The sequence below is a fragment of the Salmo salar genome, chromosome 01, assembly GCF_965601325.2.
Source record: "Salmo salar chromosome 01, fSalSal1, whole genome shotgun sequence".
Lineage (NCBI taxonomy): Eukaryota > Metazoa > Chordata > Actinopteri > Salmoniformes > Salmonidae > Salmo > Salmo salar.
In genome coordinates, this window is record NC_138291.1 from 162,404,167 (window position 1) to 162,427,598 (window position 23,432).

The 23,432-nt window shown below is 47.1% G+C and overlaps 1 protein-coding gene across 1 annotated transcript in view; it reads right to left on the bottom strand.

Annotated features, from left to right (window-relative positions):
• Positions 1-1,918: 1,918 nt before the first annotated feature.
• The window catches only part of LOC106568526 (electrogenic sodium bicarbonate cotransporter 4), a 58,966-nt gene continuing 37,452 nt past the window's right edge, over positions 1,919-23,432 (bottom strand). Inside the window, exons 10-25 of the mRNA XM_082974594.1 lie at positions 22,552-22,677; positions 20,775-20,949; positions 20,489-20,622; positions 18,595-18,775; positions 18,290-18,433; positions 17,606-17,609; positions 17,104-17,162; positions 16,679-16,870; positions 16,087-16,200; positions 9,275-9,436; positions 8,848-9,026; positions 6,740-6,812; positions 6,582-6,650; positions 6,251-6,424; positions 5,877-6,047; positions 1,919-4,805 (exon numbers count right to left, since the gene is read on the bottom strand). Of these exons, the coding sequence (XP_082830720.1) occupies positions 4,683-4,805; positions 5,877-6,047; positions 6,251-6,424; positions 6,582-6,650; positions 6,740-6,812; positions 8,848-9,026; positions 9,275-9,436; positions 16,087-16,200; positions 16,679-16,870; positions 17,104-17,162; positions 17,606-17,609; positions 18,290-18,433; positions 18,595-18,775; positions 20,489-20,622; positions 20,775-20,949; positions 22,552-22,677 (2,080 nt within the window). The 3' untranslated portion in view covers positions 1,919-4,682. The remainder of the gene's footprint in view (positions 4,806-5,876; positions 6,048-6,250; positions 6,425-6,581; positions 6,651-6,739; positions 6,813-8,847; positions 9,027-9,274; positions 9,437-16,086; positions 16,201-16,678; positions 16,871-17,103; positions 17,163-17,605; positions 17,610-18,289; positions 18,434-18,594; positions 18,776-20,488; positions 20,623-20,774; positions 20,950-22,551; positions 22,678-23,432) is intronic.

Genomic DNA, 23,432 nt, shown 5'->3' on the forward strand with positions numbered 1-23,432 from the left:
ACGTAGACTTGTTAACCAGTTAAAAGTAACTAAATGTAATCGAAATAGTAATCTACGTAATCCTCCAAAGTAATGATTTATCATGAGAGGGCCATGAACAATAACTAGTAATGCTGCATACCCAAAGAAAAGTTAAAGTCTCAACTTTCTGGTAGAAATAGTTATAAATTGATGAGGTGTAGTCACTTTGAGGACACATGCTCAAGAACACAGTACAAATATGAAAATCTGAAATATTTTATATGATGTATTTATTATTCAACAAAACTGTATGAATGCTTGAAATGACTTATATGCTTTCTAAATGTAGTACAATCAAAATTTGAAACGACAAACTAACTATAAGATTTAACCTTCCTTATAACTGTAAAATACATATTTGTATGTTTAATGTTAGAAAAAATGTGCATATTTTCTAAAGGTCTCTCATGATCAAAAAGTCTGCCCCCATCGCTATGAATGTCTTACGGAGCTCAAGTTTCAAGTTTTAATGTCACATGCACAAGTTCAATGAAATGCCTTTCTTGCAAACTCAACAATGAAATAAATAATCAATAACAATTTATTATTAGAAAAAAACACATGTGAAATAAATATGAAATATGCATAAAAGTAATTAAGCATACCATATGCAGGAAATATTTAAAAAGTCAGTTTCAATACCATATTTACATGTGCAGGGATACTGGACTGATGGAGGTAGATATGTATAGGGGTAAGGGAACTAGGCAACAGGATATAAGATAGTCAGAGTAGCAGCAGCTTGCATGTGAGTGGGTGTGCAGGTGTGTAGAGTTGGTATAAATGTATGTGCATATTATGTGTGAGTGAGCAAATGATGGAGTGAATAGGGCCCTGTGAGTGTGTATAGAGACAGTGCAAGTACTGAAATAAAAGGTCCATAAAGATACAAGATACAACTCGGTCCGTGTAGCTATTTTGTTATCTATATATCAGTTGTATTGCTTGGGGATAGAAGCTGTTCAAGAGCCTGTTGGTGTCATACTTCTCTTGTCATGCGGCAGCAGAGAAAATAGTCTATGGCTTGAGTGGTTGGGGTGTTTGACGATTTTTCAGGCCTTCTTTTTACACTGTCTGATATAGAGGTCTTGGATGGCAGGGAGCTCGGCCCCAGTAATGTACTGGGCTGTACACACAACCATCTGTAGTGCCATGCTATCAAGGGCGGTGCTATTGGCAAACCAAGCAGTGATGCAGCCAATCAATATGCTGTCAATGGTACAGCAATATAACCTTTTCAGGATTTAAGAGCCCATGCCAAAGCACTGTCGCGCCTTCTTCACGACTGAGCGTGTGTGTTTGGACCATTTTAAGTCTTTAGCTATTTGGACACCGAGGAACTTGAAGCTGTTTATCTGCTCCACTGTCGCCCTGTCATTGTGGATGGGGGCGTGCTCGCCCTCCCCAATTCCTGTAGTCCACCATCACCTCCTTGACATTGAGGGAGAGGTTGTTGCTCCGGCACCTCACTGCCAGGTCACTGACCTCCCCCCTGTAGGCTGACTCATCACCGCCGGTGATCAGGCCTACCCCCGTCTTGTCGTCAGCGAACTTGATAAGGCTGTTGGAGTCGTTTGTGGCCACACAGTCGTGGGTGAACAGGAAGTACAGGAGGGGACTAAGCACACACCCCTGTGGGGCCCCAGTGTTAAGGGACAGCCCGGTGGAGATGATGTTGCCTACCCTCACCACCTGGGGTCACCACCTATGGTCACCACCTGTGGTCACCACCTGTGGTCACCACCTGGGGTCACCACCTGGGGTCGGCCTGTCAGGAAGTCCAGGATTCAACTTTTTAAAGAATTTGTATGATCTTTTCTTGTATGCCAGTTAAAAGGTTGTTATTTTTTCCTGAAGTACATGAAGTTAGGTTGTTTACATGTTAAAGGATAAATGCTCCAGGGTAAAAGATTTCACACAAACCTTAGACTACAAGGTTTTTAATACTATTTTATTAACATGCATTTGTAAATCTTATCTTTACAATCCAAAGTAAATACACTCTGATATTAGTATCTCACTTTATCCAACAGTCATTTATACACATATATTCATAAAGGTGAATGCACTGAAAACAAAATACCTAATAAATGCAATAAACAATACATCAGTCATTTTTAAACCATTATTATCACAACGCTCACGTTTCTATATTTCTATATTTTTAATTCATTTTTTATAATTGTACAGATACATTTGCAATCAAGTAATTCATATATTTTTTGTTGTTTCTTTTTTGTTGATGTACTAAATTGGTGTAATGGGCAGGGGTACTGAATATATAAAAGTTATACTTTGTCTGTCTTCTTATAATAACTGACAGGTACCTCGGGTTAAAAGGTCATTCTTATTAATATAAACTCGAGAGAAACTGTACTCTTGTATAGTTTTGAGGATTGCGCAACTGGTTATATGTATCTGTGTGTCTGTGTGCTGTCAACCTACAGCAAGGTTTCGCTGCCTACATCATAGGGATGAGAGTGTGAGTTTTTGTATTGGTACTGGTCTTGTTGAGTCTTAGAGGTCAGGTAGCAGCCATTCAGAGGGCAGGGGTTAATGTGAAGTGAAGGGGGGTGAGGTGAGGTGAAGTGAAGGGGGTGAGGTGAGGTGAAACGGGGTGAGGTGAAGTGAAGGGGGGTGAGGTGAGGTGAAGAGGGGTGAGGTGAAGGGGGGTGAGGTGAGGTGAAGGGTGTGAGGTGAAGGGGGGTGAGGTGAGGTGAAGGGTGTGAGGTGAAGGGGGGTGAGGTGAGGTGAAGGGTGTGAGGTGAAGGGGGTGAGGTGAGGTGAAGGGGGTGAGGTGAAGGGGGTGAGGTGAGGTGAAGGGGGGTGAGGTGAGACAGACTAGACCTACTGTACTGCAGCAGGTTCATGACCTATATGTACCGGTAATCAAATACCTATTTCCGTATTTCTCAGACAAACATTGATTGTCCCAGACAAACACATGGGTCCAAAATTCACTTGTCTTGAGAGAGCAGTGGCTGACAAAACCAGCTGGGACTGACAAGGGAGAGGATGACTGTCCCATTGTAGATCAGAGCAGTCTTATAATTCCAAAATATAAAATGTGTAAATGATCAGGTCTGAATAGTGTCTCCAATGAACCCCTGACAACCACCGTCCCTCAGATGTCAGAATAACATTGTATTATAATATTGTATTACTGCCCACCGAGTGGCACAGTGGTCTAAGGCACTGCATCGCAGTGCTTGAGGCGTCACTACAGACTCGGGTTTGATCCCAGGCTGTGTCACAACCAGCTGTGAACAGGAGTCCTATACAGCGGTGCACAATTGGCCCAGGGGAGGGTTTGGCCGGGGGGCTTTACTTGGCTCATCGCGCTCTAGTGACTCCTCATGGCGGGCCGGGTGCCTGCAGGCTGACCCCGGTCGTCAGTTGAACGGTGTTTCCTCCGACACATTGGTGCAGCTGGCTTCCTGGTTAAACGGGCGGGTGTTTAGAAGCGCGGTTTGGCAGGTCATGTTTCGGAGGACGCATGACTCGACCTTCGCCTCTACCAAGCCCGTTGGGGAGTTGCAGCGATGAGACAAGATCGTAATTGGATCGCAATTGGATATCACGAAATTGGGAAGAAAAAGGGGGTGAAATATATATTTTTTCAATAATAATAATATTGTATTACTATAACATTACAACTCTTCCTTTGCCAACTGTGCCTTCAGAGTAGTCTTTACATTAGTACAACAGAGGTTGCTGCCACAAACCACACAGCACACGGTGAATAAATAACACATGGAAGACATCATCAAAACAAACAAACACACAAAAACTACTTCTGCATTGCTTTCAGGTGCATGGGCTGTGGTATTTGAACAACTGACAGTCTGCCCTCACAAACACATCTACAGTAGGGCCAAAGTATAGCAGAGAAAAACATTACACACACAACATCCAGTGGCTTTGAGTAGGTGCTGGAGCTCAGAGAATATGTTGAAGGAAAAGAAGACAGTCCACACACTGTGATTTATGCTCCAACAGCTTCGGACAGTTGACTTAAGGTTCAGAATGGCATGTGATCCATGTGTCTGGGTATGTCTACCAGACACTACAGTGATTTGTACAATGTTTAAGAGTAGAGGTGTTGCATAACACACTTATAACTACTATCCAACTGAATCTAATAGACATATGTTTACATGTTAAATATAACATCATATCTACAGTTTATGGAATATTTTTATATATTTATATGAAATTCAATGTGTATAAAGTGTTTAGGTGACAACAGTGCTAAAGAATGCTAATAGTGAATGGAACTTTGCTAAATAGTTCCTTGCATGTGTCAGTAATTGTACAGAAGGGAAAGGGAAAGGGGGATACCTAGTCAGTTGTACAACTGAATGCCTTCAAGTGAAATGTGTCAGCATAGTGTGTGTGTGTGTGTGTGTGTGTGTGTGTGTGTGTGTGTGTGTGTGTGTGTGTGTGTGTGTGTGTGTGTGTGTGTGTGTGTGTGTGTGTGTGTGTGTGTGTGTGTGTGTGTGTGTGTGTGTGTGTGTGTGTGTGTGTGTGTGTGTGTGCGTGTGCGCGTGCGCGTGCGCGTGCGCGTGCGCGCGTGCGTGCGTGCGTGCGTGCGTGCGTGCGTGCGTGCGTGCGTGCGTGCGTCAGTAGTTGTAGTTGTGGTCCTGCTGGCAGTGTACTCCTCAGTCGGTGTGTGTGATGGCAGGTTGTATCAGGTCACTGTAGGGGACGTGCAGTTTGAGCACACAGTACCTGCGGTCCAGCTCACTGTCATCAGGATTCACACTAGAGTAAACGTTCTTCTCCTGTACACACACACACGTACACAAGCAAACACATGCACATATGCATACACACACATACACACGCGCACGCGCACACACACAGAGATAGGAGGGGTTGAATGGCAGAGGGAAGAATCAGGTGAGGTAGGAGAGGAAGACAAAAAAAGAATAAAACCTTCAGTGTCTCACAACATCATAACATACATCTAGCTGTTCCATCTGTCGCACAACAATGACATCACAGTAATACAAACAACAGTTCTCACTCCTTTGGTCAATCTCAAAAGAGAAGTTTACTCACAGTCAGAAACGGGGGGCTGGGTGGGTGGGGTTACAGAGGAGTCAGGGTCTTTAGGCAGGTCTATGGTGTCCATGAGTACCTTCACTGGAGGAGGGAGGGGAGTCTTGGGCTGAGTGACAGGGGGGGGGGGGGGGGGGGGACCAATCAGCATGCAGGAGGAACCATCAGGGGAGTGGCTAAACAGAGGCGTGAGGGATGATGCCCCAAATATACGCGGACATGAACGCACACGCTCACACAATCTGCATGCTTAAATCGAAGCAAAACGTCACAATCATAAAATCAAATCAAAGTTTATTCATTATATGCACAGGATACAGCGTAAACAGTAAACGGTGCAATTAAATGCTTACATACTACACAGAGAGGTTTGAACCACGCAGGTGAAAGTTGGAAGGAGAAAGACATCAAGACAGACAGACAGACAAACAGACAGACAGACAGACGTCCAGACAGACAGATGTCGAGACAGACAGACGTCGAGACAGACAGACGTCGAGACAGACAGACGTCGAGACAGACAGACGTAGAGACAGACAGACGTCGAGACAGACAGACGTCGAGACAGACAGACAGACGTCGAGACAGACAGACAGCCATTGAGACAGACGTCGAGACAGACAGACAGTAGAAAGTGTTATACAGTGCCTTTTCAGCAACACTGTGGGACAGAGAAAGGAGAAACGTATTAGTCAGAGATAACACACTCAACACAACAGATGGAGCCAGTCCTACACACCACAACACACTCCCGCTGTGTGTGTGTGTTTCTGCTAGTCCTCGTCTCTTACCTCCTCGTCGCTCTCCGTCTCTGCTGCTTTGGTCTTTTTGTTGTCTTTCTTTTTCTTCCCCCCTTTCTCCTTCTTCTTGTCTTTCTCCGGCAGGATGTCGTCCAGCCAGGCCAGGTCGTGTTGAGAGAACATCAGGTCCATCATCTTACGCACCACCATCAGACCCAGGATCTACACACAGAGGTTGTCCCCATCAATCGATGCAACACACACACACGCACGCACGCACGCGCACACGCGCACACACACACACACACACACACACACACACACACACACACACACACACACACACACACACACACACACACACACACACACACACACACACACACACACACACACACACACACACACACACACACAGCTCTCACCATGACAGGGAAGATGATGGCAGCGACAGTAGATTTGAGGATCCAGAGGACAGCCAGACAGATGATCTGGACCAGGGTGAACAAGTGAACCCTCCTCAGAGGAACATGACGCAGGAAGGAGAAGTCTGGCTGGTGCTTGGCTGGCATCAGGTACAGCTTTATACGTTCCCAGAACTAGGAAGGAGAGAGGAGGAGGGTGAGTTAACACACACTCACACACACACACACACACACACACACACACAAACACACACACACACACACACACACACACACACACACACACACACACACACACACACACACACACACACACACACGTGAAATGTACCTGTATTCCAGCAAGTGAGGCCACTCCCATGTAAAGGAAGACACCGTAGAGAACAGGCATGGGGATGTACTGGGGGAACACAATATACCGGTTAACACAATCCTCCACAACACCACCCACTGCATGTGACGGGGAGGCCCATTCTCTCACTGACTCACCTGCAGGACAGGAGCCAGGAAGATGGAGACTCCATTTAGGACAAACACCAGAATACCCGTCAACCTCTGTTCCCTGTACCACACAGACACACAGACACACACACATTTAGATTTGACATTTTAGTCAGTTAGCAGATGCTTTTATCCAGAGCGACTTACAGTTAGTGCATTCATCTTAAGATACACTATATATACAAAGTATGTGGACACCCCTTCAAATGAGTGGATTCAGCTATTTCAGCCACACCTGTTGCTGACAGGTATGTACAATCGAGCATACAGCCATGCAATCTCCATAGACAAACATTGGCAGTAGAATGGCTCATCCTCAAGAGCTCAGTGACTTTCTACGTGGCGCCATCATAGGATGCCACTATTCCAACAAGTCAGTTCGTCAAATTTCTTCCCTGCTAGAGCTGCCCCGGTCAACTGTAAGTGCTGTTATTTTGAAGTGGAAATGCCTAGGAGCAACAATGGCTCAACTGCGAAGTGGTAGGCCACACGGTCACAGAACGGGAACACCGAGTGCTGAAGCGTGTAGCGCGTAAAAATCATCTGTCCTCAGTTGAAACACTCACTACCGAGTTCCAAACTGCCTCTGGAAGCAACATCAGCAAAATAACTGTTCATCAGAAGCTTCATGAAATGGGTTTCCATGGCCGAGTAGCCGCACACAAGCCTAAGATCACCATGCACAATACCAAGCGTTGGCTGGAGTGGTGTAAAGCTCACCACCATTGGACTCTGGAGCAGTGGAAACTATGTGTCACTATGCATTTGGGGAGGTGGCGTTCTCCTGGCATTTGCCAATCCCAGATTTGTCCGTCAGACTGGCAGATGGTGAAGCGTGATTCATCACATCAGAGAATGCGTTCCACTACTCCAGAGTCCAATGTTGGCAGGCTTAACACCACTCCAGCCAACGCTTGGCATTGTGAAAGGATGATAAGTCCTACGGAAGTTTAGTTTTCCTCCATTTTTGCTCCGCTGCCCGCAGCCCTCTTCTGTAAGCTCAGAGCATGATGGGAGGGCCAAGCCGGCCGGGAGGAAAAGGGGACAGTGCAAGTCATATGGGGCGGAAAGGGAGAAGAGTAGGGTCGAAGAGGCAGAATCAGGAGACAGGAGGGAGAAGGATTTAGCAGAAGGGAGAGATAATAGGATAGAAGAGAAGAGAGTAGTGTGAGAGAGAAAGCAAAGATTGCGATGGCGCATGACCATCTGGGCAGTGGTGGAAAAAGTATCCAATTGTGATACTTGAGTAAAAGTAAAGTAAAAGTAAATATAATTGCTAAAATATACTAAGTATCAAAAGTAAAAGTATAAATCATTCCAAATTCCTTTTATTAAGCAAACCAGATGACATAATTGTATTGTTTTTTAAATGTATGGATAGCCAGGGGCACACCCCAACACTAAGACATATTTTACAAATGAAGCATTTGTGTTTAGTGAGTCCGCCAGATCAGATGCATTAGGGATGACCAGGGATTTACTCTTGGACAATTGTCCTGAGTACGAGTACTTTTGGGTGTCAGGGAAAATGTATGGAGTAGAAAGTACCAATTTTTCTTTAGGAATGTAGTGGAGTAAAAGTAAAAGTTGTAAAAAAAATATAAATAGTAAAGTAAAGTACAGATACCCCCCAAAACGACTTAACTAATACTTTAAAGTATTTTTACTTAAGTACTTTACATCACTGCAGACCAGCAATATTCTGATTAATTAGAAGTCTACCTCATCTGCATCTGGGTAGAGGCTGAGTGGCTAGGGTTGGAGGAGAGGGAGACAGAAAATGAAACAAAGTAGTGATCAGAGACCTGGAGGGGGGTGGCAGTGAGATTAGTAGGCAAACAGCCTGACTTGTGAGTGGGAAAGAACTGGGAAAGGGTGAGGTAAAAAGAGGTAAGGAATGGGAAAGGAAGAGTTGGAAGGTTGAAGTCGCCAAGTACAAAGCGCGGTGAGCCATCGCCAGGAAATTAGCTTATCAAGGTGTCAGGCTCATTGAGGAGCTCTCTAAGGGCACCTGGTGAGCAATACATGACAACAATGTGAAGCTCCCACACACTCACTCACTCACACCCCTAACCCCTCCCCCAACCTCTCCTTACCTGACTCCCAGGAACTGGGGTTGCTCTCCTGGGGCGCTGGACTCACTCTCCATCTTCAGAGAGTCGATGTGGGCGATGGAGATGACAGTAGCAGCCACGTACCAGGGCAGGCCCAGGAAGGAACACACTGCCATCAGAATACCCACCCAGAACAGGTCCAGATGGTACCCACAACCTTTCTGTTGGAGGGGGAGAGAAAAGGTGGAGGGGAGGTAACTTTCAAGAGTTTTTATCTGCAGTTTGTTTTCTGTTTTGCTGTTGTGTTTATGGGTATAGAATGTTTGTTGAATGGTTGTGTTTAGATTGACATTATGTTAATATTTCTTTTAGAAGACTCATAACTATGGAGTTGGGGAGTGACAGGCCTAAGTAAGTAAGTAAGTATGTTTCTGTGTTCTGTTGTGTTATAATTGCGGTCATACTGTACCTTGAGTTTGTTCTCTTTGCGGTTGACGATGACAGCGCTGATCTGTTGATCCATGAAGATGAGGATGGTGACCAGGAGAGCAGGGACGGCGCTGGCCACGTACACCCACCACGGGTTCTTACCAAACGGCATCACCAACCAGCCACGGTCTGGACGCGTCGGCTACAACACACACACACACACACACACACACACACACACACACACACACACACACACACACACACACACACACACACACACACACACAGTGGTACACATATTTATTTAACCTGTTAGGGCTAGGGGGCAGTATTGACACGGCCGGATAAAAAACGTACCCGATTTAATCTTGTTACTACTCCTGCCCAGTAACTAGAATATGCATATAATTATTGGCTTTGGATAGAAAACACCCTAAAGTTTCTAAAACTGTTTGAATGGTGTCTGTGAGTATAACAGAACTCATATGGCAGGCCAAAACCTGAGAAGATTCCATGCAGGAAGTGGCCTGTCTGACAAGTTGTGTTGCATCTTGGCTCTTTTTATTGAAGACTGAGGATCTTTGCTATAACGTGACACTTCCTACAGCTCCCATAGGCTCTCAGAGCCCGGGAAAAAGCTGAACGATATCGAGGCAGCCTCTGGCTGAAACACTTTATTGCGTTTGGCAAGTGGCCGATCAGAGTACTATGGGCTTAGGCGCGTGCCCGAGTCAACCCCATGCTTTATTTTCTTTCGTCTGTTTACCTAAACGCAGATTCCCGGTCGGAATATTATCGCTTTTTTATGAGAAAAATTGCATAAAAATTTATTTTAAACAGCGGTTGACATGCTTCGAAGTACGGTAATGGAATATTTAGAATTTTTTTGTCACGAATTGCGCCATGCTCGTCACCCTTATTTACCCTTTCGGATAGTGTCTTGAACGCACTAACAAAACGCCGCTATTTGGATATAACAATGGATTATTTGGGACCAAACCAACATTTGTTATTGAAGTAGAAGTCCTGGGAGTGCATTCTGACGAAGACAGCAAAGGTAATAACATTTTTCTTACAGTAAATCTGACTTTGGTGAGTGCTAAACTTGCTGGGTGTCTAAATAGCTAGCCCTGTGATGCCGGGCTATCTACTGAGAATATTGCAAAATGTGCTTTCACCGAAAAGCTATTTTAAAATCGGACATATCGAGTGCATAGAGGAGTTCTCTATCTATAATTCTTAAAATAATTGTTATGCTTTTTGTGAACGTTTATCGTGAGTAATTTAGTAAATTCACCGGCAGTGTTAGGTGGGAGTGCTAGTCACATGCTAGTCACATGCTAATGTAAAAAGCTGGTTTTTGATATAAATATGAACTTGATTGAACAAAACATGCATGTACTGTATAAGATAATGTCCTAGGGTTGTCATCTGATGAAGATCATCAAAGGTTAGTGCTACATTTAGCTGTGGTTTGGGTTTATGTGACATTATATGCTAGCTTGAAAAATGGGTGTCTGATTATTTCTGGCTGGGTACTCTGCTGACATAATCTAATGTTTTGCTTTCGTTGTAAAGCCTTTTTGAAATCGGACAGTGTGGTTAGATTAACGAGAGTCTTGTCTTTAAAATGGTGTAAAATAGTCATATGTTTGAAAAATTGAAGTTTTTGCATTTTTGAGGAATTTGAATAACGCGCCACGGGATTACACTGGCTGTTGCGTAGGTGGGACGCAAGCGTCCCACCTAGCCCATAGAGGTTAACCTTTATTCACCCTGCAAGCTCATCACTAAAGTCAGGACCCTGGGACTGAACGACGCCTATGGACTTCCGGTTTGGTTTGGAGCGAGCAGTCGCACTACGCTTCGCTCCACAGGTAATATTACACTTCACTAAATTACAACGGCTTGATTTGTTTGATCTGAGCAATTCTTCTTAGCTAGCTACATAGCCGTCTTTGTATCAAAGATAATTGTGTAGTTTAGAGTAATTGAGTAATTATCGAGGCTAGCTATCTTCGTCCTCCTAACGTAGTCAACACTGCTAGCTGCTAGCTAGCTAGTCATCACTGCTAGCTAGCCAACTTCTACCGACTAGCAGCACTGTAGAAACTTTTACATTACAACGTAACGACTTGATTAGTGTGGTGTTAGTGTTAGTTAGCCAGCTACATAGTTGTCTTTGCTGTCTCTGTATCTAAGATAATTGTGTAGTTTGAGTAATTATTGAGGTGAGCTAGCCAGCCGCGACGCGGCGCCAGACTTAGTCAACACACCTAGTCATCATTAACCCACTGCTAGCTAGCCAACCGTTACCGACTAGCAGCGCTGTAGATACTAATACTTTACAACAGAACGATTTGACGAGTGCAGTGTTAGCTAGCTAGCTACTTAGTTGTCTTTGTCATAGCTTGATAATTGTGTAGTCTAGTAATTACCGAGGCTAGCTAGCCAGCCATCGAGGTTAGCTAGCCAGCTATTTCCGTCCCCCGCGACGCCATTTTTCCTAACCCAGCCAACTATTACCAACGAGCAGCATTGTAGAAACTAAATACATTACAAGGAACGTCTTGATTAGTGTTATGTTAGCTAGCTAGCTACAAAGTTGCTTTGTATCATGACAAGGTGTAGTACTGAAACTATCGAGGTTACCTAGCCAGCTACACGTTCAAAGTCAACAACGCAGCCACTGCTAGCTAGCCTACTCCACCAGCCAGCAGTACTGTATCATTTTAGTCAATAAGATTTTTGCAAAGTAAGCTTAACTTTCTGAACATTCGAGACGTGTAGTCCACTTGTCATTCCAATCTCCTTTGCATTAGCGTAGCCTCTTCTGTAGCTTGTCTACTATGTGTCTGTCTATCCCTGTTCTCTCCCCTCTGCACAAGCCATACAAACACTCCACACCACGTGGCCGCTGCCACTCTAACCTGGTGGTCCAAGCGCGCACGACCCACGTGGAGTTCCAGGTCTCCGGCAGCCTCTGGAACTGCCGGTCTGCGGCCAACAAGGCTGAGTTCATCTCAGCCTATGCTACCCTCCAGTCCCTAGACTTCCTGGCACTGACGGAAACATGGATTACCACAGATAACACTGCTACTCCTACTGCTCTCTCCTCGTCTGACATACCCCTAGAGCATCGAGCCAGCGGGGTGGTGGCACTGGAATCCTCATCTCTCCCAAGTGGACATTCTCTCTTTCTCCCCTGACCCATCTGTCTATCTCCTCATTTGAATTCCATGCTGTCACAGTTACCAGCCCTTTCAAGCTTAACATCCTTATCATTTATCGCCCTCCAGGTTCCCTTGGAGAGTTCATCAATGAGCTTGACGCCTTGATAAGTTCCTTTCCTGAGGATGGCTCACCTCTCACAGTTCTGGGTGACTTTAACCTCCCCACGTCTACCTTTGACTCATTCCTCTCTGCCTCCTTCTTTCCACTCCTCTCCTCTTTCGACCTCACCCTCTCACCTTCCCCCCCTACTCACAAGGCAGGCAATACGCTTGACCTCATCTTTACTAGATGCTGTTCCTCCACTAATCTCTTTGCAACTCCCCTCCAAGTCTCCGACCACTAACTTGTATCCTTTTCCCTCTCGCTCTCATCCAACACTTCTCACTGTGCCCCTACTCGGATGGTATTGCGCCGTCCCAACCTTCGCTCTCTCTCTCCCGCTACTCTCTCCTCTTCCATCCTATCATCTCTTCCCTCTGCTCAAACCTTCTCCAACCTATCTCCTGATTCTGCCTCCTCAACCCTCCTCTCCTCCCTCTCTGCATCCTTTGATTTCCTCTGTCCCCTATCCTCCAGGCCGGCTCGGTCCTCCCCTCCTGCTCCGTGGCTCGACGACTCACTGCGAGCTCACAGAACAGGGCTCCGGGCAGCCGAGCGGAAATGGAGGAAAACTCGCCTCCCTGCGGACCTGGCATCCTTTCACTCCCTCCTCTCTACATTTTCCTCCTCTGTCTCTGCTGCTAAAGCCACTTTCTACCACTCTAAACTGCCTCTAACCCTAGGAAGCTCTTTGCTACCTTCTCCTCCCTCCTGAATCCTCCTCCCCCTCCCCCCCCCTCCTCCCTCTCTGCGGATGACTTCGTCAACCATTTTGAAAAGAAGGTTGACGACATCCGATCCTCGTTTGCTAAGTCAAACGACACCGCTGGTCCTGCTCACCCTGCCCTACCCTGTGCTTTGACCTCTTTCTCCCCTCTCTCTCCAGATGAAATCTCGCGTCTTGTGACGGCCGGCCGCCCAACAACCTGCCCACTTGACCCTATCCCCTCCTCTCTTCTCCAGACCATTTCCGGAGACCTTCTCCCCTACCTCATCTCGCTCATCAACTCATCCTTGACCGCTGGCTACGTCCCTTCCGTCTTCAAGAGAGCGAGAGTTGCACCCCTTCTGAAAAAACCTACACTCGATCCCTCCGATGTCAACAACTACAGACCAGTATCCCTTCTCTCCTTTCTCTCCAAAACTCTTGAACGTGCCGTCCTTGGCCAGCTCTCTTGCTATCTCTCTCAGAATGACCTTCTTGATCCTAATCAGTCAGGTTTCAAGACTGGGCATTCAACTGAGACTGCTCTTCTCTGTGTCACGGAGGCTCTCCGCACTGCTAAAGCTAACTCTCTCTCCTCTGCTCTCATCCTTCTAGACCTATCTGCTGCCTTTGATACCGTGAACCATCAGATCCTCCTCTCCACCCTCTCCGAGCTGGGCATCTCCGGCGCGGCCCACGCTTGGATTGCGTCCTACCTGACAGGTCGCTCCTACCAGGTGGCGTGGCGAGAATCTGTCTCCGCACCACGTGCTCTCACCACTGGTGTCCCCCAGGGCTCTGTTCTAGGCCCACTCCTATTCTCGCTATACACCAAGTCACTTGGCTCTGTCATATCCTCACATGGTCTCTCATATCATTGCTATGCAGATGACACACAATTAATCTTCTCCTTTCCCCCTTCTGACAACCAGGTGGCGAATCGCATCTCTGCATGTCTGGCAGACATATCAGTGTGGATGACGGATCACCACCTCAAGCTGAACCTCGGCAAGACGGAGCTGCTCTTCCTCCCGGGGAAGGACTGCCCGTTCCATGATCTCGCCATCACGGTTGACAACTCCCTTGTGTCCTCCTCCCAGAGTGCTAAGAGCCTCGGCGTGACCCTGGACAACACCCTGTCGTTCTCCACTAACATCAAGGCGGTGACCCGATCCGGTAGGTTCATGCTCTACAACATTCGCAGAGTACGACCCTGCCTCACACAGGAAGCGGCGCAGGTCCTAATCCAGGCACTTGTCATCTCCCGTCTGGATTACTGCAACTCGTTGTTGGCTGGGCTCCCTGCCTGTGCCATTAAACCCCTACAACTCATCCAGAACGCCGCAGCCCGTCTGGTGTTCAACCTTCCCAAGTTCTCTCACGTCACCCCGCTCCTCCGCTCTCTCCACTGGCTTCCAGTCGAAGCTCGCATCCGCTACACGACCATGGTGCTTGCCTACGGAGCTGTGAGGGGAACGGCACCTCCGTACCTTCAGGCTCTGATCAGGCCCTACACCCAAACAAGGGCACTGCGTTCATCCACCTCTGGCCTGCTCGCCTCCCTACCTCTGAGGAAGCACAGTTCCCGCTCAGCCCAGTCAAAACTGTTCGCTGCTCTGGCACCCCAATGGTGGAACAAGCTCCCTCACGACGCCAGGACAGCGGAGTCAATCACCACCTTCCGGAGACACCTGAAACCCCACCTCTTTAAGGAATACCTGGGATAGGATAAAGTAATCCTTCTAACCCCCCCGTAAAATATTTAGATGCACTATTGTAAAGTGGTTGTTCCACTGGATATTATAAGGTGAATGCACCAATTTGTAAGTCGCTCTGGATAAGAGCATCTGCTAAATGACTTAAATGTAAATGTATGCAACTGTGTCCTGGACTTCCTGATGGGCCACCCCCAACACATCCACGACACTGACCATCAACACGGGGGTCCCTCAGGGGTGTGTGCTTAGTCCGCTCCTGTACTCCCTGTTCACCCTCGACTATGTGGCTGTGCATGATTTCAGCACCGTTTGTTGACACGACGGTGGTAGAACTGATCACCGACGACGATGAGGCAGCCTGTAGGGACAACAACCTCTCCCTCAATGTCAGCATGACAAAGGAGCTGATCATGGACTACAGGAAACGGAGGGCCGAGCCCGCCCCCATCCAGATCGATGGGGCTGTAGTAGAGCGGGCCGAGAGCTTCAAGATCCTTGGTGTCCACATCACTAAGGAATTAAAATGGGCCACACACACACACACACACACACACACACACACACACACACACACAGATGTGAAGAGGCCATGGCAGCGCCTCTTCCCCCTCAGGAGGCTGAAAATATTTGTCATGGGCCCCAAGATCCTCACAAAGTTGTACAGCTGCATCACTGGGGCCGAGTTCTCTGCCATCTTATTTTGACTTATTATTGTTATTAGCTGTTCACAATGTATTCCTTGTACAACTATTTATATTTAAAAAAATATATCTTTATCTTTAATTGTTGTAAAAGGACCCGTAAGTAAGCATTTTACTGTCAGTCTACACCTGTTGTTTACGAAGCATGTGCCAATTAAAATGGAATTTGATTTGAGCCACAATGAGACACGGTTGAGCCCTGTGTGGTGCTAAACACATGCACATCAACCATGCAGTTTACACAGTCAAATCAAAACGACATACGTCACTAAATCTGACAAAAAGACACATGCAACTCACACACATACACCTACAAACAGAGATTGAATTACAGAATGCATGTATCTGTGAATCACACACACACACATATTGGGTTAATGGTTAGAAATACCTTAAACTCTGTGGGTACGATTAGTTTGGGTGTGTCCAGCCCTACAAGCATATCCAGACCCACAAACGTCATGATTGACATGAAGATGGAGAAATCACTGATCAGCTTCCTCAGCTAGGCCCGCCCACACACACAGACAGACAAGAAAGGGGGAGTTGGCAGCCAAGAAAAGGGAAGAAGTTAAGTTTAAACTACTGACCCATTACTCAAAAAACATAAAGGTCCCCCTGTGTCCTCTGTCCCCTTTGTCCTCGTTTCCCCAAGTCCCATGTCTCCTATGTCCCCCTGTGTCCTCTGTCCCATATGTGTCCCCTGTCCCCTATGTCCCCCTGTGTGCTCTGTCCCCTATGTCCCCCTGTGTCCTCTGTCCCATATGCCCCCCGTGTCCTCTGTCCCCATGTGTCCTCTGTCCCCTGTGTGCCCCCATGTCCCCTGTGTCCTCTGTCCCATATGCCCCCCGTGTCCTCTGTTCCCATGTGTCCTCTGTCCCCTGTGTGCCTCCATGTCCCCTGTGTCCTCTGTCCCCTATGTCCCCCATGTCCTTTGTCCCCTGCATCCCATGTCTCATGTTCTATGTCCCTCTGTGTCTCACCTTGGTTGGGAAGTAGCGGCTGGTCTTGAACTTCTTGAGTGAGACGGTCATGGAGTAGGTCCCGAAGAACAGGATGAAGGACATGAGGGCCAGGTCAGGGACGTACTTACAGGTGTTTCCCAACAGGGCGCCGCCATACTTCACACACTCCTTCTTACTCAGCTGACTCCAGTCCAGACCTGTTATGTTATACTACAGAGACAGAGGGGAGAATGGAGAGAATAGAGAGATAGAGAGGCAGAGTAGAATAACAAGGGAAGAGAGAATACAGAGTAGTGCGGACATGGAAGTGGACAGACAGCACAGGGCTGCTAGTGTAGAGACCTGCCACTAAGTCCTGTAACAATGGTAAGTCCTACTATGTTAAGTCTATTTGGACCACATGCAGACTGTCCCCGTAGATTGTTAGTTCCCAAGTCACTTACCAAATCAGTCATGTTATCGTCCGCTAGTGGAACTGAAACATTCAAACCCATTGCAGCGGCTGTTAGAGAAAGAAAGACAGAGATAGAGAGACGTCAGGTGCCCCAGCTAGATTACATGATGCCAGTTTCATGGTAACATGCTAGGTTTGTAGCATGCTGAAGCTGTAGAGGTATACTCACTCGGATAGCAGCCAGCGAGAGATAGATAGAGCGGCAGAAACAGAGAGAGACAGGCAGAGAGAGAGAGACAGAGAGAGAGAGAGACATAGAGAGAGACACAGGCAGCAACAGAGAGAGAGACAGAGGCAGAAACAGAGAGAGCGAGACAGAGAGAGAGAGAGACAGAGAGAGAGAGACAGAGGCAGAAACAGAGAGAGAGAGAGACAGAGAGGCAAAAACACACAGCACACACATCAGTTACAGTAGTTAGGAAAGAGAACACAGACAGTAGTTTATACACTTCCCAAATTATAGCCCTGTCAAGGATGTGCACTCCCTAAACTGTCCTGCAGATGGCAATAGTACACTTAATGTGTGAGGTCTAGTAAAGCTCCCAAAAGAGAGTGAGGAGGGAGAGGAGGATCAGTAGAAGGAAGAGGGTGAGGAAGAAGAGTAGAAGGAGGAGGGAGAGGAGGAGAAGGAGGAGAGAGAGGAGGAGAAGGAGGAAGGAGAGGGAGAGAAGGAGGAGAGAGAGGAGGAGGGAGAGAAGAAGGAGGAGAGAGAGGAGGAGAAGGAGGAGATAGGGGAGGAGGGAGAGGAAGAGCAGTAGAATGAGGAGGAAGAGGAGGAGGGAGAGGAAGAGCAGTAGAAGGATGAGGGAGAGGAGGAAGAGTATAAGGGGGAGAGGAGGAGAAGGAGGAGGAGAGGGAGAGGAGGAGAAGGAGGAGGAGAGGGAGAGGAGGAGAAGGAGGAGGAGAGGGAGAGGAGGAGAAGGAGGAAAGAGAGGAGGAGGGAGAGGAAGAGCAGTAGAAGGAGGGGAGAGAGGAGGAGAAGGAGGAGGGAGAGGAGGAGAAGGAGGAGAGAGGAGGAGGGAGAGGAAGAGCAGTAGAAGGAGGAGGGAGAGGAGGAAGAGTAGAAGGAGGGGGAGGAGGAGAAGGAGGAGAGAGAGGGAGAGGAGGAGGGAGAGGAAGAGCAGTAGAAGGATGAGGGAGAGGAGGAAGAGTATAAGGGGGAGAGGAGGAGAAGGAGGAGGAGAGGGAGAGGAGGAGAAGGAGGAGGGAGAGGAGGAGAAAGGCTCACCCTGGTCTGGTGCGATACATTCACACTTGTATGAGGTAACGTAGTCAGGCTTGAAGCCACGGTTGATAGGGTAGTACTTGAAGGATCCCACCTGTAGTAACACGTTACATAGACAGTTAAGACACTGTGTGTGTGTGTGTGTGTGTGTGTGTGTGTGTGTGTGTGTGTGTGTGTGTGTGTGTGTGTGTGTGTGTGTGTGTGTGTGTGTGTGTGTGTGTGTGTGTGTGTGTGTGTGTGTGTGTGTAACCCCACCATCTTCTTAATGGCATCAGAGATGAAGATGAAGGAGATGAGGCTGGAGAAGCCCTCCTCAGTGAAGCGCGTGATGTATTTGATGATGTAACTGGCGTCCGTGGCGACCAGGATCAGACACTGCAGACAGGAGTGGAGACCAATCCACAGACGCAGCTCCATATAGTCTATAGTGTTAGACCTGGGACACAGATACACACACAAAAGTCAGTATCAGAAGAAAGGAACTAAGTTAATAAGGAACCTTAAAGGTCCTCAATCATGTCACCATTGCCCTTGATTCTAAACAATAGTGTGCTGCTATTTTTATTGACTTGGCCAAAGCTTTTGATACGGTAGACAATTCTATTCTTGTGGGCCGGCTAAGGAGTATTGGTGTCTCTGAGGGGTCTTTGGTCTGGTTTGTTAACTTAACTACCTCTCTCAAAGAATGCGGTGTATAAAGTCAGAAAGTCTGCTGTCTCAGCTACTGCCTGTCACCAAGGGAGTACCCCAAGGCTCGATCCTAGGCCCCATGCTTCTCAATTTACATCAACAACATAGGTCAGGCAGTAGGAAGCTCTCTCATCCATTTATATGCAGATGATACAGTCTTATACTCAGCTGGCCCCTCCCCAGATTTTGTGTTAAATACTCTACAACAGAGCTTTCTTAGTGTCCAAAAAGCTTTCTCTACCCTTAACCTTGTTCTGAACACCTCCAAAACAAAGTCATGTGATTTGGTAAGAAGAATGCCCCTCCTCCCACAGGTGTGATTACTACCTCTGAGGGTTTAGAGCTTGAGGTAGTCACCTCATTCAAGTACTTGGGAGTATGGCAAGATGGTACACTGTCCTTCTCTCAGCACATATCAAAGCTGCAGGCTAAAGTTAAATCTAGACTTGGTTTCCTCTATCGTAATCGCTCCTCTTTCACCTCAGCTGCCAAACTAATCCTGATTGAGATGACCATCCTACCCATGCTAGATTACGGAGACATCATTTATAGACCGGCAGGTAAGGGTGCTCTCGAGCGGAGAGATGTTCTTTACCATTCGGCCATCAGATTTGCCACCAATGCTCCTTATAGGACACATCACTGCACTCTATACTCCTCTGTAAACTGGTTGATGCTTATTTATAAAACCCGTCTGAGATATCTACTGCAGCCCTCATCCTCCACATACAACACCCGTTCTGCCAGTCACATTCTGTTAAAGGTCCCCAAAGCACACACATCCCTGGGTCGCTCCTCTTTTCAGTTCGCTGCAGCTAGCGACTGGAACGAGCTGCAACGAACACTCAAACTGGACAGTTTTATCTCAATCTCTTCATTCAAAGACTCAATCATGGAAACTCTTACTGACAGTTGTGGCTGCTTTGTATGATGTATTGTTGTCTCTACCTTCTTGCCCTTTGTGCTGTTGTCTGTGCCCAATAATGTTTGTACCATGTTTTGTGCTTCTACCATGTTGTGTTTCTACCATGTTGTTGTTATGTTGTGTTTCTACCATGCTGTGTTGTCATGTGTTGCTGCCATGCTATGTTGTTGTCTTATGTCTCTCTTTATGTAGTGTTGTGTTGTCTCTCTTGTTGAGATGTGTGTTTTGTCCTATTTTTATATTGTATTTATTTGTTATTTTTAATCCCAGGCCCCCGTCCCCAGAGGAGGACTTTTGCCTTTGGTAGGCCGTCATTGTAAATAAGAATTTGTTCTTAACTGACTTTCCTAGTTAATAAAGGTTAAATAAAATAAATAAATAAAAGTGCTTGAAACAAGTATCTGACAGATACTGTGTGTGTGTGTGTGTGTGTGTGTGTGTGTGTGTGTGTGTGTGTGTGTGTGTGTGTGTGTGTGTGTGTGTGTGTGTGTGTGTGTGTGTGCATGTGCGTGTGCGCGCGCACGTATGGCTCACTTGCAGAACTCGTAGAGCAGTTTCTCAAAGATGAGGATGGGTCCAGTGGAACTGAGGATGATGAGAGGTTGACCTCCTAACAGACAGAACACTGTACCTGCTAACGCTGTACCCAGGAAACTCTCCATCACACCCTGCCACAGAGAGCGAGAGTGAGGGGGGTTTGGGGCAGAAAGGGGGAAGGGGAGAGAGAGAGATAGTTAGGAGTTGAGACAGATGTTTGCGTAGGAGTTAAGACAGGTGTGTGTGTGTTTTGGTGTGTGTGTGTATGTGTGTGTTTGTGTACTTGGTAGTTGTCTGTGGCGTCCCCCAGCAGGCCTCCGAAGGTGATGGCATTGGTGATGCAGCCCAGGTAGATGAACAGCACAGCAGAGATGGACTGGATGTGGAATCCCTGGGAGAAATCACTAAGGATCCACGGAACCTTCCTCTTAATGTCCAGCCACAGGCCTCCACAGAACCTGGGGAACGCACACAGAGGTGACTCCATCCACTCTCATTGACTCTGAAAGCAGCCTGAAAGCAGGCTGGAGTCAGGGTTGGAGTCCCCTTGAGGGATAGCATAATAAAGGATAAATAAGTTGTATGAAAGGTAGGGTCAGCAAAATGGCTTTGCCACAAGCAGCACCGCTGCTGTTGTTATAAAAGCACTGGTGTAAGTGGACGCACGTGGCATTTTGGCAACTTAACAAATAAAAACTTTATATCAGAGTTGTGCCTGTACACACGCGTATCTGCCCTCTCATTGGCTAGAATGGCCCCACCTGATCTCGTCTCTTGTCTGCCTTCCATCTTTGTGTACATGTATTTCCATTGTTAGAGCGGTCACTCGACCATCTTGTCAATATAATTGATAAACTTGCCCCGACTGACTTCCTAAATGTAATTTTGTTTTTGTCGGGGGCAGTACGCGCAGCACATACTCGGCATATAGGCACTGTATGCACTGATCTACGTCATATCGCTGACTCTACCTTTACATTGAAATGAGCCAAAATCCACAAAATCGTGAGTAATGCACCACAAAGCTCCTCTCCCAACACTCCCAGTTCTCCCAGTTCTCCCATCGCTCCCAGTTCTCCCAGTTCTCCCATCGCTCCCAGTTCTCCAGTTCTCCCATCGCTCCCAGTTCTCCCAGTTCTCCCTTTTCTCTCATCGCTCCCAGTTCTCCCAGTTCTCCCTTTTCTCTCATCGCTCCCAGTTCTCCCAGTTCTCCCATCGCTCCCAGTTCTCCAGTTCTCCCATCGCTCCCAGTTCTCCCAGTTCTCCCAGTTCTCCCATCGCTCCCAGTTCTCCAGTTCTCCCATCGCTCCCAGTTCTCCCAGTTCTCCCTTTTCTCTCATCACTCCCAGTTCTCCCAGTTCTCCCATCGCTCCCAGTTCTCCAGTTCTCCCATCGCTCCCAGTTCTCCCAGTTCTCCCTTTTCTCTCATCGCTCCCAGTTCTCCCAGTTCTCCCTTTTCTCTCATCGCTCCCAGTTCTCCCAGTTCTCCCATCGCTCCCAGTTCTCCAGTTCTCCCATCGCTCCCAGTTCTCCCAGTTCTCCCTTTTCTCTCATCGCTCCCAGTTCTCCCAGTTCTCCCATCGCTCCCAGTTCTCCCATCGCTCCCAATTCTCCCATCGCTCCCAGTTCTCCCAGTTCTCTCAGTTCTCCCAGTTCTCCCATCGCTCCCAGTTCTCCCAGTTCTCTCAGTTCTCCCAGTTTTCCCAGTTCTCCCAGTTCTCTCAGTTCTCCCATCGCTCCCAGTTCTCCCAGTTCTCCCATCACTCCCAGTTCTCCCATCGCTCCCAGTTCTCCCATCGCTCCCAGTTCTCCCAGTTCTTCCATCACTCCCAGTTCTCCCATCGCTCCCAGTTCTCCCAGTTCTCCCAGTTCTTCCAGTTCTCTCAGTTCTCCCAGTTCTCCCAGTTCTCCCAGTTCTTCCAGTTCTCTCAGTTCTCCCAGTTCTTCCAGTTCTCCCAGTTCTTCCAGTTCTCTCAGTTCTTCCAGTTCTCTCAGTTCTCCCAGTTCTCCCAGTTCTCCCAGTTCTCCCAGTTCTCTCAGTTCTCTCAGTTCTCCCATACCTGCCAGTGAATTGCAGTTCCTCTCCCAGCTCGTGGGGGGCTGGCATCTCCTCGTCCTCTCCTCCTCCTGCCCCCCCGACCATCCCGTTTACCTGGCCCAGCTCGTTCAGGTTCAGCACAGACTTCCTGTTGGGGGTTGGAGGGGGGAGGTGGAGGGGTAGCAAGTTTTAGTTGTGGTGGGAGGGGAACGGGGAAGAGATCCCTGACCCAGTCCAAACACAATCACTTCTCCTTCTTCCACTTCCTTCCCTCCCCTCCTTCACTTCCTCTCCTCTTCTGACTGACTGACTGACTGACTGACTGACTGACTGACTGACTGACTGACTGACTGACTGACTGACTGACTGACTGACTGCCTAACTCCTTATCTGACTCTAACTAACTCCTTATCTGACTCTAACTAACTCCTTATCTGACTCTAACTAACTAACTAACTAACTAACTAACTAACTAACTAACTAACTAACTAACTAACTAACTAACTAACTAACTAACTAACTAACTAACTAACTAACTAACTAACTAACTCCTTATCTGACTCTAACTAACTAACTAACTAACTAACTAACTAACTAACTAACTAACTAACTCCTTATCTGACTCTAACTAACTAACTAACTAACTAACTAACTAACTAACTAACTAACTAACTAACTAACTAACTAACTAACTAACTAACTAACTAACTAACTAACTAATTGCCTAACTGCCTAACTAACTGCCTAACTGCCTAACTAACTGCCTAACTAACTGCCTAACTAACTGCCTAACTAACTAACTAACTAACTAACTAACTAACTAACTAACTAACTAACTAACTAACTAACTAACTAACTAACTAACTAACTAACTAACTAACTAACTAACTAATTAACTAACTA